Consider the following 12,313-nt stretch of genomic DNA (forward strand, 5'->3'; position numbering starts at 1 on the left):
ATTATTATTATTATTATTATTATTATTATTATTATTATTATTATTATTATTATTATTATTATTTGTCTTTCATTAAAATAATTTATATTTGGACAAATTACACTACTTGTTTTTGTACTTTGTCAATTGTGCCAATTTAATTTCTATAATTTCAATTAGTTTGATTTAGTCCTGAATTTTGAATTTTGTCTTAATTTAGTCAAATTTTAATAACATTAATTGAATTTTTGACCAAATATGGCATTGGCTTTTTGGGCTAAATTAGTCTCAAAAAAAAAAAAAAAAAAAAAAAAAAAAAAAAAAAAAAAAGGCTATCATTTCATTATTTCTGTCATAAAAGTTTTTAAAAAAAAAAAATCACCTCAAACAAACTTTTTAGCTAGAGCAAAAATAGTAGGGGGAAAAAAATTCAAAAGTCAACTAAAAAAATCACTTACCATATGGCAGTGGGCCTATTTTGATGTGCAAAATGATAAATTCACCACAACTCTCCTCCCCCTGCAAGCAATGGTCCTTGTACCATTTAATTTCATGTAGCATAGGGTCACAAATAGTTCCCAAGGTGGAACAATGTGTGATTATGACTTTGCCACAAAAACACTTATTTTGATGTGCACAATAATTAATTCACCACAACTGTCATACTCTTTCTCCTTCTCTCGTAACCAGTGATTCTTGTACCATTTAATTTCATGTAGCACAAGTACAAAAATAGCCCTCAAGCCGAAACAATGTATAAGTATGACTTTGTTAGAGACACAAAAAGTTACAGAATAGTTGATGCAAAAGAGACTTGAGGGGTTGCTTTTATGCCCTTGGACTTTCACCTTGAGCAGTGCTTGGTTCCAAGCAAAGAAGAGTTTTTTCTTGGAGATGAGAATACTAAGGAAAGGTAACACGTATGAATTATTAAAATAAAACTTGCAAATCGATTCAATCCAGTTTGAGCTCCACATTTAATACCCATTACTTTGGAGATTTCCAAAAAAATGCTAGGTGAGAAATTAACCCTTCATTTGTGTTTCTCTCTCTCTCTCTCTCACACACACATATATATCATTTTAAAAAATGAATGTGTTGTCTCTATAACACCAAATTAAATGAAGTAAAACCTGGTCCAAACACCACAACTACAGACATAGGATCCATTTACTCAATCATTTTTTGTTATGTTGTTCTTGATGATGATGATGGTTGTCATTTCCTTTCCCATGTTAATTGCTGGCCATCAATCACAAAGGTAATTTTTTTTTTTTTTGCAACAACACTAAAGACTCATATTTTGCACCCACAAATGCATCTATAATGATGTAGTAAAAGTAGTAAATCTCATATAATTGAGTGTATAACTAATTAAAAACTAACACTTTATCAATCATATCATTGTGGGTTAAATTATGAGAAATTTTTGAAGGTCTCAAAAATTTTCTTTTTTTTTTTGGAAAAATAACCATTGCCATATTAGTTGTAGGCCATCAATCACAAAGGTTTTTTTTTTTTTTTTTTAGAAAATCACAATTCAGTGAAATTTTTAAAAATTAATTATAAATTAATGAAAAATTTATTATTGTATAATTTAATATTTGTAAAATTTATCATTAATTTATAAATATTTTTTTAAATATACACTGACATTTAATCTTCTCTAATTTTCCACCAAAGAACAAACCTAACCTGTGAAACATACTTGTCTTCATGAGTCCGTTTTAGTGTAGTTTTTGGTTACCATTGACAATTTTTTAAAATTTTCAAAATTTTCTTTTTGATAATCAGTGAGATCACACATTACTGGGCTCAAAACTCTTGTTGCCCACTTAAATAGGAGTGCCAACTTTGATTTGAAATATATTGGTTGTATAGTATAATTTTTTATAAATTAAAGTTGATAATAAAAAAATAGAAGTTAAATGTATTTTTCTATCTGCTTCTCAGTAATTAGTTTATTTAATTATTTTTGTCTTGTAAGCTATAAGCATAGGTAGATTTTGATAAAATTAGAAATTAAAAATTATGAATTAAGTACTATAAAAATTGAATATTAAACTTTTTAAGTTGACAAATTATTTGATAAAAATTTCAATGTTAAACTATTACAAGTTTAATATATATATATATATATATAAGATAAAATTTGAAAATTATTATCTTTTAATTTTTAATTTTTTCTTTCAAAATTTATATTATGTTAGTAAGGTGATCGTGGCTGTGACGTCGTGATGGTGTAGTGATTGTGGTGTTGGGATAATGGTGGTGACTATAGCAATGGTAGCGATAGTGGTGAAGGTAGAGAGTTGTGGTAGTAGGGGTGACGACATATGGTGGTGGTGTGATGGCGATAGTGAAATGATGGTGGTGTGTGTTGAAAAGTAAGCTTAAGCAATCTGAAAGAAGGAAGCAAGGATCATCTCCATCAACAAGCAAGAACAATTCTTCCTCCATCAACAAGCAAGGTTTAACCAAGTTTGAAGAGAAGAACAAAATGAGTAGAAGACAAGAAGTTAACATACTCTTCTTGAAGAGATTGTGTTTATAGTTTCTATAAATAGGTTGTGTACTATATGAATAATGAAGAGTGTGGGAGATTGAAAGAAAAATAAGTGTGAGTTTGAGAGAAAAAACTTGTTTGAATAAATCTCATAGTGTTTGATTTGTGTTTAATCCTCTCTTGTAAACCACCACAAGTGATTTACACACCCTACTTTCAGCAACAGTGGTATTAGAGCCAGAAGAGGCGAGAAGTGATCGAATTTTGCAAAACAATTGCGAAACTACTCAAATTTCTAGATATTGAATTTTTGAAGTCATCGAAATCCAACTTCAAATATATTAGTGTGAAGTACTCATCGAGACGAGTCGAACGCAAAAATTCGCGTTGAAATCGGAATAAAAATGAAACTGTACGGGCCGATCAAAGTTTTCCTAGAAAAGTCAAATCTACCTGAGAAGAAACAGGTGCTAACATCATCGTTGTTGTTGTTGATGTCATCACTTGCCGACGAGGAGAAATTACCCGCTGCTTCGCAGGTTACAGATTCAACAAATTTGAACGGTCCAAATTATTTTGATTTGATCTAAGCCATCTAAAGTCCAATCTTGACGATCCAAAGTGATTTCCAACTGTTTGGATTATTCTGGACACATCCATACATTCAGATTTTGCAAATTTTATACCGAGATTTGTAGATTTTATTTGAAGATTAGAAGATCAACCAATGGCCAACACAAATAATTTCTTCTAACCTTAGTTTCCAAAACTCAGCAAGGAGAACTATGAACATTGGAGTATTCAAATACAAGTTCTACTAGCTTCACAAGATTTGTGGAAGTTAGTAGACCGAGGATATGACGAGCCGGCTACTCTTGAAGATGAACGAAAGTTGAATGAAACCCAGAAGACAACATTAAAGGATTCAAGGAAAAGAGATAAGAAAGTCTTGTATTTACTCCATCAAGGCATTGATGAGTCAAGTTTTGAAAAGATTTCCACAGCAATAACTTCAAAAGAGGCATGGAGTATTCTTCAAAATTCACACTGTGGAACTGAGAAGACAATCAGAGTTCGACTCCAAGTGTTATGGGGCAAATTCAAGATGTTTCATATGAATGACAATGAGTCACTTTTTGAATACTTCAATAGAACATTGACCATTGTTAATCAGATCAGAAGATATGAAGATAAGATAGAATCTCTTCAAGTTATAGAGAAGATTTTATGATCACTCAGTCCAAAATTTGAGCACATGGCTATAGTAATTGAAGAATCGGGATCTTAGTGCCATGACCACTGATGAGTTGATGGGCACACTGGAGATCCATGAACAAAGGATCAACAAGAAGACCCCCTCAAATTCTCTGGTGCAAGCTTTTTAATCAAAGTTGTCTTTCAGAGAAGACAAAAATGAGCAAGGAGGGATGTCACAAAGAGGCTGAGGAAGAGGTCACGGTTACAATAACCGAGGTTTTGGTTTCAAAAAAAGAGGAGGAAGAGGCCCAACCAGAGGAGGAAGAAATGAATCATATTTTGCTCCAAGAGGAAGATCAAGAGAAAAAAGTGGAGGTTTTAATAATCGACCCGAAAAAAACAAAAGCAATGTGCAGTGCTATCATTGCCACATGTACGGCCATTACAACAATCAATGCTGAAGAAGAGCAACAACAGATGGTGAAGAGCAAGTCAATTTTGCCAAGCAAGAGATAAACAAAGCTGGACCTATAGTCATGTTTGTCCATCATGGAGATGTTAAAAGCCAAAGCTATGTTTGGTATTTAGATTCCAAAGCCAGCAACCACATGTGCGGTAAAAGAGAGTTATTCGTCAAGCTTAACGAGATTGTACAAGCACAAGTCTCATTTGGTGATTCTTCAAAGACTCCAGTGAAAGGAAGAGGTAACATTTTGATCAAGCTCAAGAATGGAAATCATGATTACATTTCCAATGTTTATTATGTTCTTGCTATGAAGAACAACATTTTAAGTATGGTACAACTCCTAGAGAAAGGATACGACATCGGGATGAAAGAATTTTATCTTACCATCAAAGACAATCATGGTAATTTGATCGCTCGGATGAAAATGTCCAAGAATCGGATGTTTTCTTTGAACATCCAACATGATGCTGCAAAGTGTTTTGAGTGCCATCATTAAAGACAAAGAATGGCTATGGCATTTAAGGTATGGACATCTCAACTTTGGAAGCTTGAAGCTGTTGTCAAGCAAACATATGGTGAAAGGGCTACCTCACATTACTCATGCTAATGAAGTTTGTGAAAGCTGCGTTCTTGGCAAGCATCACAGAACAAGCTTTGCCAAAGAAGTGAAATGGAGAGTGTTAATGCCGTTGTAGCTAGTACACACCGAGGTGTTTGGTCCATTGAAACCAAAATCAAATGGACAGAATAGATACTTCCTTACATTCATTAATGACTACAGCAGAAAGACATGGGTGTACTTTCTCAAGAACAAGTCAGAGGTGTTCAACATCTTCAAAGAATTCAAAGCTTTTGTTCAAAGTGTTGCTACATTAAGACATTGCAGTCAGATTAAAGTGGAGAGTATATATCAGATGTTTTTGAAAATTATTGTAAAGAGCATGGAATTAAGCATCAAACAACACCATCCTATACACCACAACTGAATGGTGTTGCTGAAACCGTATCATGTGTTCTGTATCTACTAAATAGATACCCAACCAAGAGCCTTTGCTCTATGACCTCGGAAGAGGCTTGCAGTTCACACAAGCCAACTGTCAATCATCTCAAAGTATTTGGGTGTATTGCATACACCAATATTCCAAAAGCAAGAAGAACTAGGCCTGATGACAAAAGAGAGAAGTGTATCCTTGCTGGATACAATGATAGAACAATGGGATACAAGCTGTATAATCCATTACCAAAAAGGTGATCATGAGTAGAGATGTGATCTTTGAAGAAAAAAAAGCTTGGAACTGGAATCAAGATGAAGTTGGTAGAGATGCAGAACTTATCCTTGAAGATGAAATATCATAAGCTTTAGTTGAAACTCCAAGAGAAGTCCCAAATGAGCCACAAACTCCTATACGTGGAACCCTCACATCACACGTAAATGGTACTCCATCATCATCATCTCATAGAATTGTCATGCCATCATCATCATCATCAGATGATAGTTTTTTCAGAAGACGCAAGGGAATACGAAGCTTAAGGGACATATGTGAAGTCACATAAGCCACAAAAGAAGAAGATCTAAATCTATTCTGTGTCACACCCCAAAATTTGGACAATTAAGTATTAAATTAGAACTAAATCCCAATCAATATTCCATCATCCAAATCCTAAGGGTGAAAAAAAATCTAAATGTTCTCGTCTCCATATGGTTTAAGTAAATTTCAACGATAAAAAAAAAATACAATGGTTAAAAAAAAAATTAACAAATGCCAACCAAACCATTTATCATAAATTCATGACTATCCAATACCTCCAACATTAAAGTAGCAACAAATAGTCAAAACAACTTAAATAATGTAAAGTTAGAAAATAACCCACAATGCCAAACTATCAAAATACTAAAATCATAAAAAAAAATAACTGAATAAATAAATAAACTAATATCAACCCTAAACTCCAGAAAACAAAAGAAGTCCGAGAGACATGTCCTACAACCGTAGTTATTTCTCGTCACCACCCTTGTAACAACCTCAATCTATGATTAACGTTAATTCATGGTTAAATAAGTCTAATCAATAATTAGGGTGAAATTTTGAATTAATTGCATGTGTGTGTTGCATGATTGTACTTATATCTGTTTATCGTAGAAATATTTGTTTCCATTTCTATTTCGTTTTGCGAATTGAAGGCCTTATCGGCATCTGATTACAAAATTGACTTGATTTATGTGTTATTCGGGATTTTTAGAATTGTATGATACGTTTAATTAAAATTCAATTCGGAACGTTTAAATTAGAATAATTAGTGTCCGATTAATTAGCTTAATCAATAACTTAATTAAGCCTATATAAGGCTCATGTGAACTCTTTAGTTCAATATACACTCTCCTATCACCCACACTTTAGAGAGAAAAACATGAGAGAGAGTGAGAGAATGAAGGAATTTGGAATCAAAGCTAAGAGAGGGGAGAGTTGCTAAGAATTGAAGGCATTGGTCTGGAAAACTCAAGAATTAAGCCTCTAGCACACATCTTAGGAAGCCTAGGTAAGGATTCAACCCTTGAATTGCACAAATATGATGTGTATGATATGAGCTCTAAAGAATTAAGTAGGCTGATACAAGAATTGAGTTATAATTGAAGAGAATGAACCATATCATGCTTGCATGTTCATTTCATCATAATTTGTAATTGTTTTCAAAGAATTCCCTCATGCATGTCCTCATTTTGGCCTTAGTCTAAGAATTCAACATATTTTTGAGTTAGACACCTCATTGGATCATGTTTTGAAAGCTTGGAACTTGCACCTTAACGTGCATGATATATAATGTTATGTTTTCAAAGATTTGGGTTTTGCCTTGAACAATTGGCAAGCTTCTAGGCCTTGATCTTGTGAAATGATTTTGAATTCACTATGGTTTCACCATTTTATAATTGTTTCCTTAAGTTTTTGGCCCAAAAGACCTTATTTTACAACTTTGAATTTGAGTTTTGAGCTGAGAAGAGGAATCTGGAAATTCCAGAATTTTGCTCTCCGCTCGAGCGTCAAAACCTATGCTTGAGCGACCACTCTGTGATCATACACTTCGGCTCGAGCAACTAGAAATACGCTCAAGCGTGAAATGCAAGCTTCCTAAAGTTTCATGTTTTTGCAAACCACTCGAGCGACCGTCGAGCGCAAAAATCACATAACCAATACTTTTTCAAAGTTTGCATGTCCGCGTGAGCGAAGGAAGCTGCGCTCGAGCGTGAGCCCTGTTTCCAGCAAGTTTTGTTAAGGGTTCCAAAGTGCATTTTAGCATCCACATTGTGTCCTAGGCATTCCTAGGCCATGATTAAGACTCAATAAGAGGTTAAGACTTAAAAACACACTAAGAACAAAATGAAAAGAGTTAAGTGCCAGCCGAGTGTGTGTTTTATTATGCCTTTCTGCTATATGTGTAGGTCACGCGCCATAAGTTATCTGATTTGCCTATTCTGGAAGTGGAGCCATCTGTGAGTAATAACTCTGTAAAGTTATGTTTAACTTTAATTATTTTCTGATGCTATGAAATGATCATTTTTTTGAAATGCGATGTTTTGTATGAATGAATGATTGTCCAAATTTTTGAAATCTATTCATGGCATCCTTAGCACAAGGCCCTTGCCCAGGAGTAATAATAATACCGTGGTCTATAAGTACAAGACCCTTACCCGGGAGTAATAATACCGTGGTCTCATGGCCCTTGCCCGGGGGTAATAATACCGTGGTTCAAGCAAGTTACAAGATCCCAGCACTAGAGGTTCCTTAAAGGAACTAACAAGCATGTTAATGCTAATGGATGTACCATGTATGATTAAGCATAAACTCTGATTTTTGTATGCAGTTTGAACAAGAACATGATTATAAATCTATATCTGATATGAACTCTGATTCCTGAATCTATCATGGACATCATTTATTAAAACTCTTTACTCTGTTATTATTCACTTGGCTCCCGCTCACTATTTATTTTATGTATATAAGTGAGCAAGCGCGTGACCAGGCCTAACCTACTGCCTGGAGTGTTGAGTCAGCCAACCACTGTGCCTCCCAGGGGGTTCCCTTTTTGAAGAAGTCAAGTTTTGTGAACCTGACAAAGATGTTTTGTTGTTTGTTTTTGCTTATCCATAATTACGGATAAGTTCCCTTTTGATTACATCTGTGCATATGGGTGACGTAATACTAATGTATCTACGACGTCACATATATTTATATAAGTTTGTTTTGAAAATTTCCGTCTCATATACATTATCACAGCTTTATGGACAATGTATATTTCTATAATTGCTTCAGTAACCCCTTATCATGTATCTTTCTGTTAAAAGGCCTTTGGTAATCTAAGGATTGCTGGTTGGTTACGACACTATACCTAAAGGGGTAGCTTTGGGTCATGACAGAGTGGTATTTGAGCATGTGTAATACTGTACACACGAGTCCATACGAGCTATAGGATATCTTAGAAAAGAATTTGGGACATTTCATCTGCATCTGTGAGTGTATGCTAATCTTTATAAATGTGAAAACTAAATTTGAACCTAAACAAATGAATTGTAAAGAAATGGACAAGATTATTCCTATGTTTATTACTACATTGTCTCTCTATAGCAACATGGAGAATACAAGGAGAAATGATACAAGTGAATCTTCTGAGGCCCGAATGAACAGAATGGAATAGATGCTTACAGCCTTGACTAAAGCAATGACGCAACAACTGAGGCAACAACCTTTACCTCCTCCGCCTCCACCGGTGCAAGTTGAACCGGACAACAATGATATAATCAACCTCACTCAAAAGTTCATGAAGATGAAACTGCCAAATTTCGTTAGTGGTATTGAACCATTAAAGGTTGAAACATGGTTATTGGAAATGGAGAAATTATTCAAAGTGTTTCCCTATTCAGAGATCCAGAAAGTCCTTTTGGCCACCTTCACCTTGAAAAATGAAGCCCGGAGATGATGGTTATTGATCCGAAATAACAATAGGAGTACGACATGGGCTCAATTTAATGTGATCTTCTATGACAAGTATTTTCCTTAGTATTTTCGAGATCGAAAAGTTTCTGAATTTCAAGAATTGAAGCAAGGCAGGATGTCCGTAGCCTAGTACGAGGCTAAGTTTACCGAGTTGGCCAGATTTGCCCCTCATATGGTCGACACAGATTATAAGAAGGCCCAGAAATTCGATGGGGGCTTGGACCTGGATGTGTATGATTGAGTAGGCGTATTGAAATTGCCTACCTATGTTGAGGTACTTGATAGGGCATTGATGGTAGAGGCCATACTAGCAGCAAAGAAACAAGTTACAATTCCAACAACTGAATGGAGGTGTAAAAGGGCCGGATTCAATTTCAAGAAAGGCTGATCGTTTCCGAAGAAGCAAAATACTGGGTCTTCAAGTAGTTCAAGTCAAAGCAGTGAGTATGCCAGTTTGTCCCGAATGTAGAATGAAGCATAAGGGCACGTGTCACCGTGCGTCTGGCGCTTGTTTTCGATGTGGCAAGACTCACCACATGATTAGAGAATGTCCGATGAAACTCAACACGACTACCCGCCCAGCGACAAGTTCAGCCGGGTCTGCTCTTGCACCAAGAACCAATGTAAGAGCCAATACTGGAGGAGAAACTTTGAGACAAGGCCGAGTCTTTGCATTAGTACCTAGGGATGTACAGGATATTGAGTCAGTGGTGTCAGGTATAATCTTTATCTGTGCTCAGAATGCCTATGTGCTGATTGATTCTGGTTCCACGCATTCATTTGTATCGTATGCTTTTTCTCAGAAGTTAACTAGACCATTAAAACCTATGAACTATTTACTATCTGTATCTACATCGTCTGGGGATTCTATGATATGTGTTTATGTTTATCCGACATGTGATATTATGATTGATGATATGACATTATATGTTGATTTACTGCCCTTAAACATTGATTATTTTGACTGTATTCTGGGTATGGATTGGTTGACTAAATCTGTTGTATTTAGACCACCATCGACTTTGTGAGTAAATCTGTTGTATTTAGACCACCTGGTATGCCTGAGTTTGTTTTTACTGGAAATGGGGTAATTCCTCCACCATATTTGATCTCAATTATGAAAGCTAGGAAATTGTTCAAGAAAGGTTGTCGGGGCTACTTGTGTTGTGTATTGATTGTATCTCCTGATAGTGCTAATGTGGAAACCATTCATGTTGTTTGTGAATTTCCCGATGTGTTTCAGAATAAATTGTCTGGGGAGTTAATTGATAGGGAAATTGAGTTCACCATTGATGTGGTACCCGAGTGTAGACACCCTATTTTTGACGGCCCTTTAAGACTTGGATGTACTTGCAGGTACATTCGTTGATGTGTTTGATTGCTCGCCCAACGCTCGAAGTCATCGGCGGAATACCACAACTTTGAGCATTTCAAACCCTGCATCCATTTTGTCTCATTTTGGACCATGCCTAGGTCTTTTCAGCATGAAGTTTTAGATGGCCTGCCGGCCATCCTTAGAGGCTGCCAGCCACCACTTCTCCTTTGTCGGCCACCAATGAAGCCTTACCAGCCATCACTGATAGCCGGCCGGCCACCAGTGTTTCCTGTAGATATTTTGTGATGTTTTGTGCCAACTATTTGCACAGATTTATACAACTTCCAACACGTGTATGGTTGGATAATTGTGAGGAAATTTTATGTTTTTTATATATAGGACCCTTCTTTCTCATGTGTGGGGGTTAGAAAAATTTGAGACATAAAAATTTTCTCACTCTCTAGATTTCTCTCTCTCTTGAAAATTTGTCTGTGTTTGCTTAGTTTCTCTACACTTTAGCCTATATCTCCTAAACCAAATCCTCTCACCTTTGAGCTGAGGTTACTTGGGGCCTTCTTGGAGCTCTTGAAGGTGGTTTTGGCTTGAACTTGTGCCTAAAAGTGTTCTTTGCTTCAAGAGGTGGAATACTAGTCTTGTTAACTTGCTTTTAATACTTGTTTTTCTATCTTTTTTCAACTGTTTTGAGGCTGGTTTTGAACTGTAAAAGCTCTATTTTTATGGCTTAAAAGTGTTGGTTTGAGGCCATTTTTGGTTAAAGGGTAGCACACCCTTCTTGCTTCTTTGCTTGTAAAGCTTTTGTGCCTTTGTTCATCACTGTCAAACCAGTTTTTTTTTTTTTTTTTTTTTGGGTCTTTTAACCACTGAATTTCAGAAGTTTTTCAGTGGTAAAAATCTCATTTTGAAGTCCAAAATTGGAGGGGTTAGCCTCCCCTCCTTGTGTCTTGTTTGCATGCCTAGTTAGCTTCATATGTTAGCATGTTTTTCTAGTTTAAGTTAGCTTAAGTCCAGCATGTTTTAGCCTCTAAAATAGGCTGCTTTAGCTCTGTTTTGGGCTGTTTGGTTCATTTGAACTTTGTTTTGTGTAGTATAGTGTAAGTCCTTGCACTAGTGTAATAACCCTAGTCCGTGTTATGCTAATTAATCTTGGTTATGATCATGATTATGTGTTTGATATGATTTTGAGTGCCATTTATATGAATATATGTGGTTTTGAATTTCTATCTGTTCACCGTAGGAAAATCTGTTAGAATCTGTGCTTTGAACTGAAAATTGAGGGCCTTCTCAGCTACAGAAAACAAAATAGACTACGCCATTGTGATTAGCGTAATTTTTAGAACCTACGGCAAAATTTAATCAAAAATTGATTCGAATCAAAATAATTAGATTCAGAACGATTAAATTAGGCTCAATTACTTAGCCTTAATTAATTTGATTAGGCCAAGGTATATAAGTGGCCTATCTGCATTGTGTTGAGCCTATTTTTCACCCATTTTGGCTGAGATTAGCTCTCTAGAGAGAGAGAGGGCCGAATCTAGTGAGAGAGAGGGGCCAACATTGAAGAATTGCTAGAGAATTGAAGAAACTAAGGAGATTAGCTCAAGAATTAGCTATAATTAGAAGAATTGAAGCTCCTTGGTGAGTAATCAAATCTCAATTCATGAGTTGAGTATGTAATTTTGTGAATTCAAGTGGTATGGTAGCTCATGGCAAAGATTGAGTTGAATATGAAGTTAGAATGCACATGCATGCATGAAACTTCTATGAATCACCATGAATTGCCATGAAATTGCATAAGCTAGCATGAATAATGTTGAACATGGAGAATTGGGCACCAATCTTCA

The 12,313-nt window shown here is 35.5% G+C and overlaps 2 protein-coding genes across 2 annotated transcripts; both read left to right on the forward strand.

The window, feature by feature from the left end:
• The first annotated feature begins 2,244 nt into the window (after positions 1 to 2,244).
• Positions 2,245 to 3,716, forward strand: LOC145802626 (uncharacterized). The gene is made up of 2 exons (XM_082895385.1): positions 2,245 to 2,366; positions 3,260 to 3,716. Exons 1-2 carry the CDS (start codon positions 2,245 to 2,247, stop codon positions 3,714 to 3,716), a joined length of 579 nt encoding a protein of 192 aa, XP_082751511.1.
• A 502-nt stretch (positions 3,717 to 4,218) lies between these two features.
• On the forward strand, positions 4,219 to 4,644 carry LOC145802627 (uncharacterized). Its single transcript, XM_082895386.1, has one exon. It carries the CDS (start codon positions 4,219 to 4,221, stop codon positions 4,642 to 4,644), a length of 426 nt encoding a protein of 141 aa, XP_082751512.1.
• Positions 4,645 to 12,313: the final 7,669 nt, after the last annotated feature.

Source organism: Camellia sinensis, chromosome 11 (genome assembly GCF_055761805.1).
Source record: "Camellia sinensis isolate YWXY chromosome 11, ASM5576180v1, whole genome shotgun sequence".
In the NCBI taxonomy this organism is placed as follows: domain Eukaryota; kingdom Viridiplantae; phylum Streptophyta; class Magnoliopsida; order Ericales; family Theaceae; genus Camellia; species Camellia sinensis.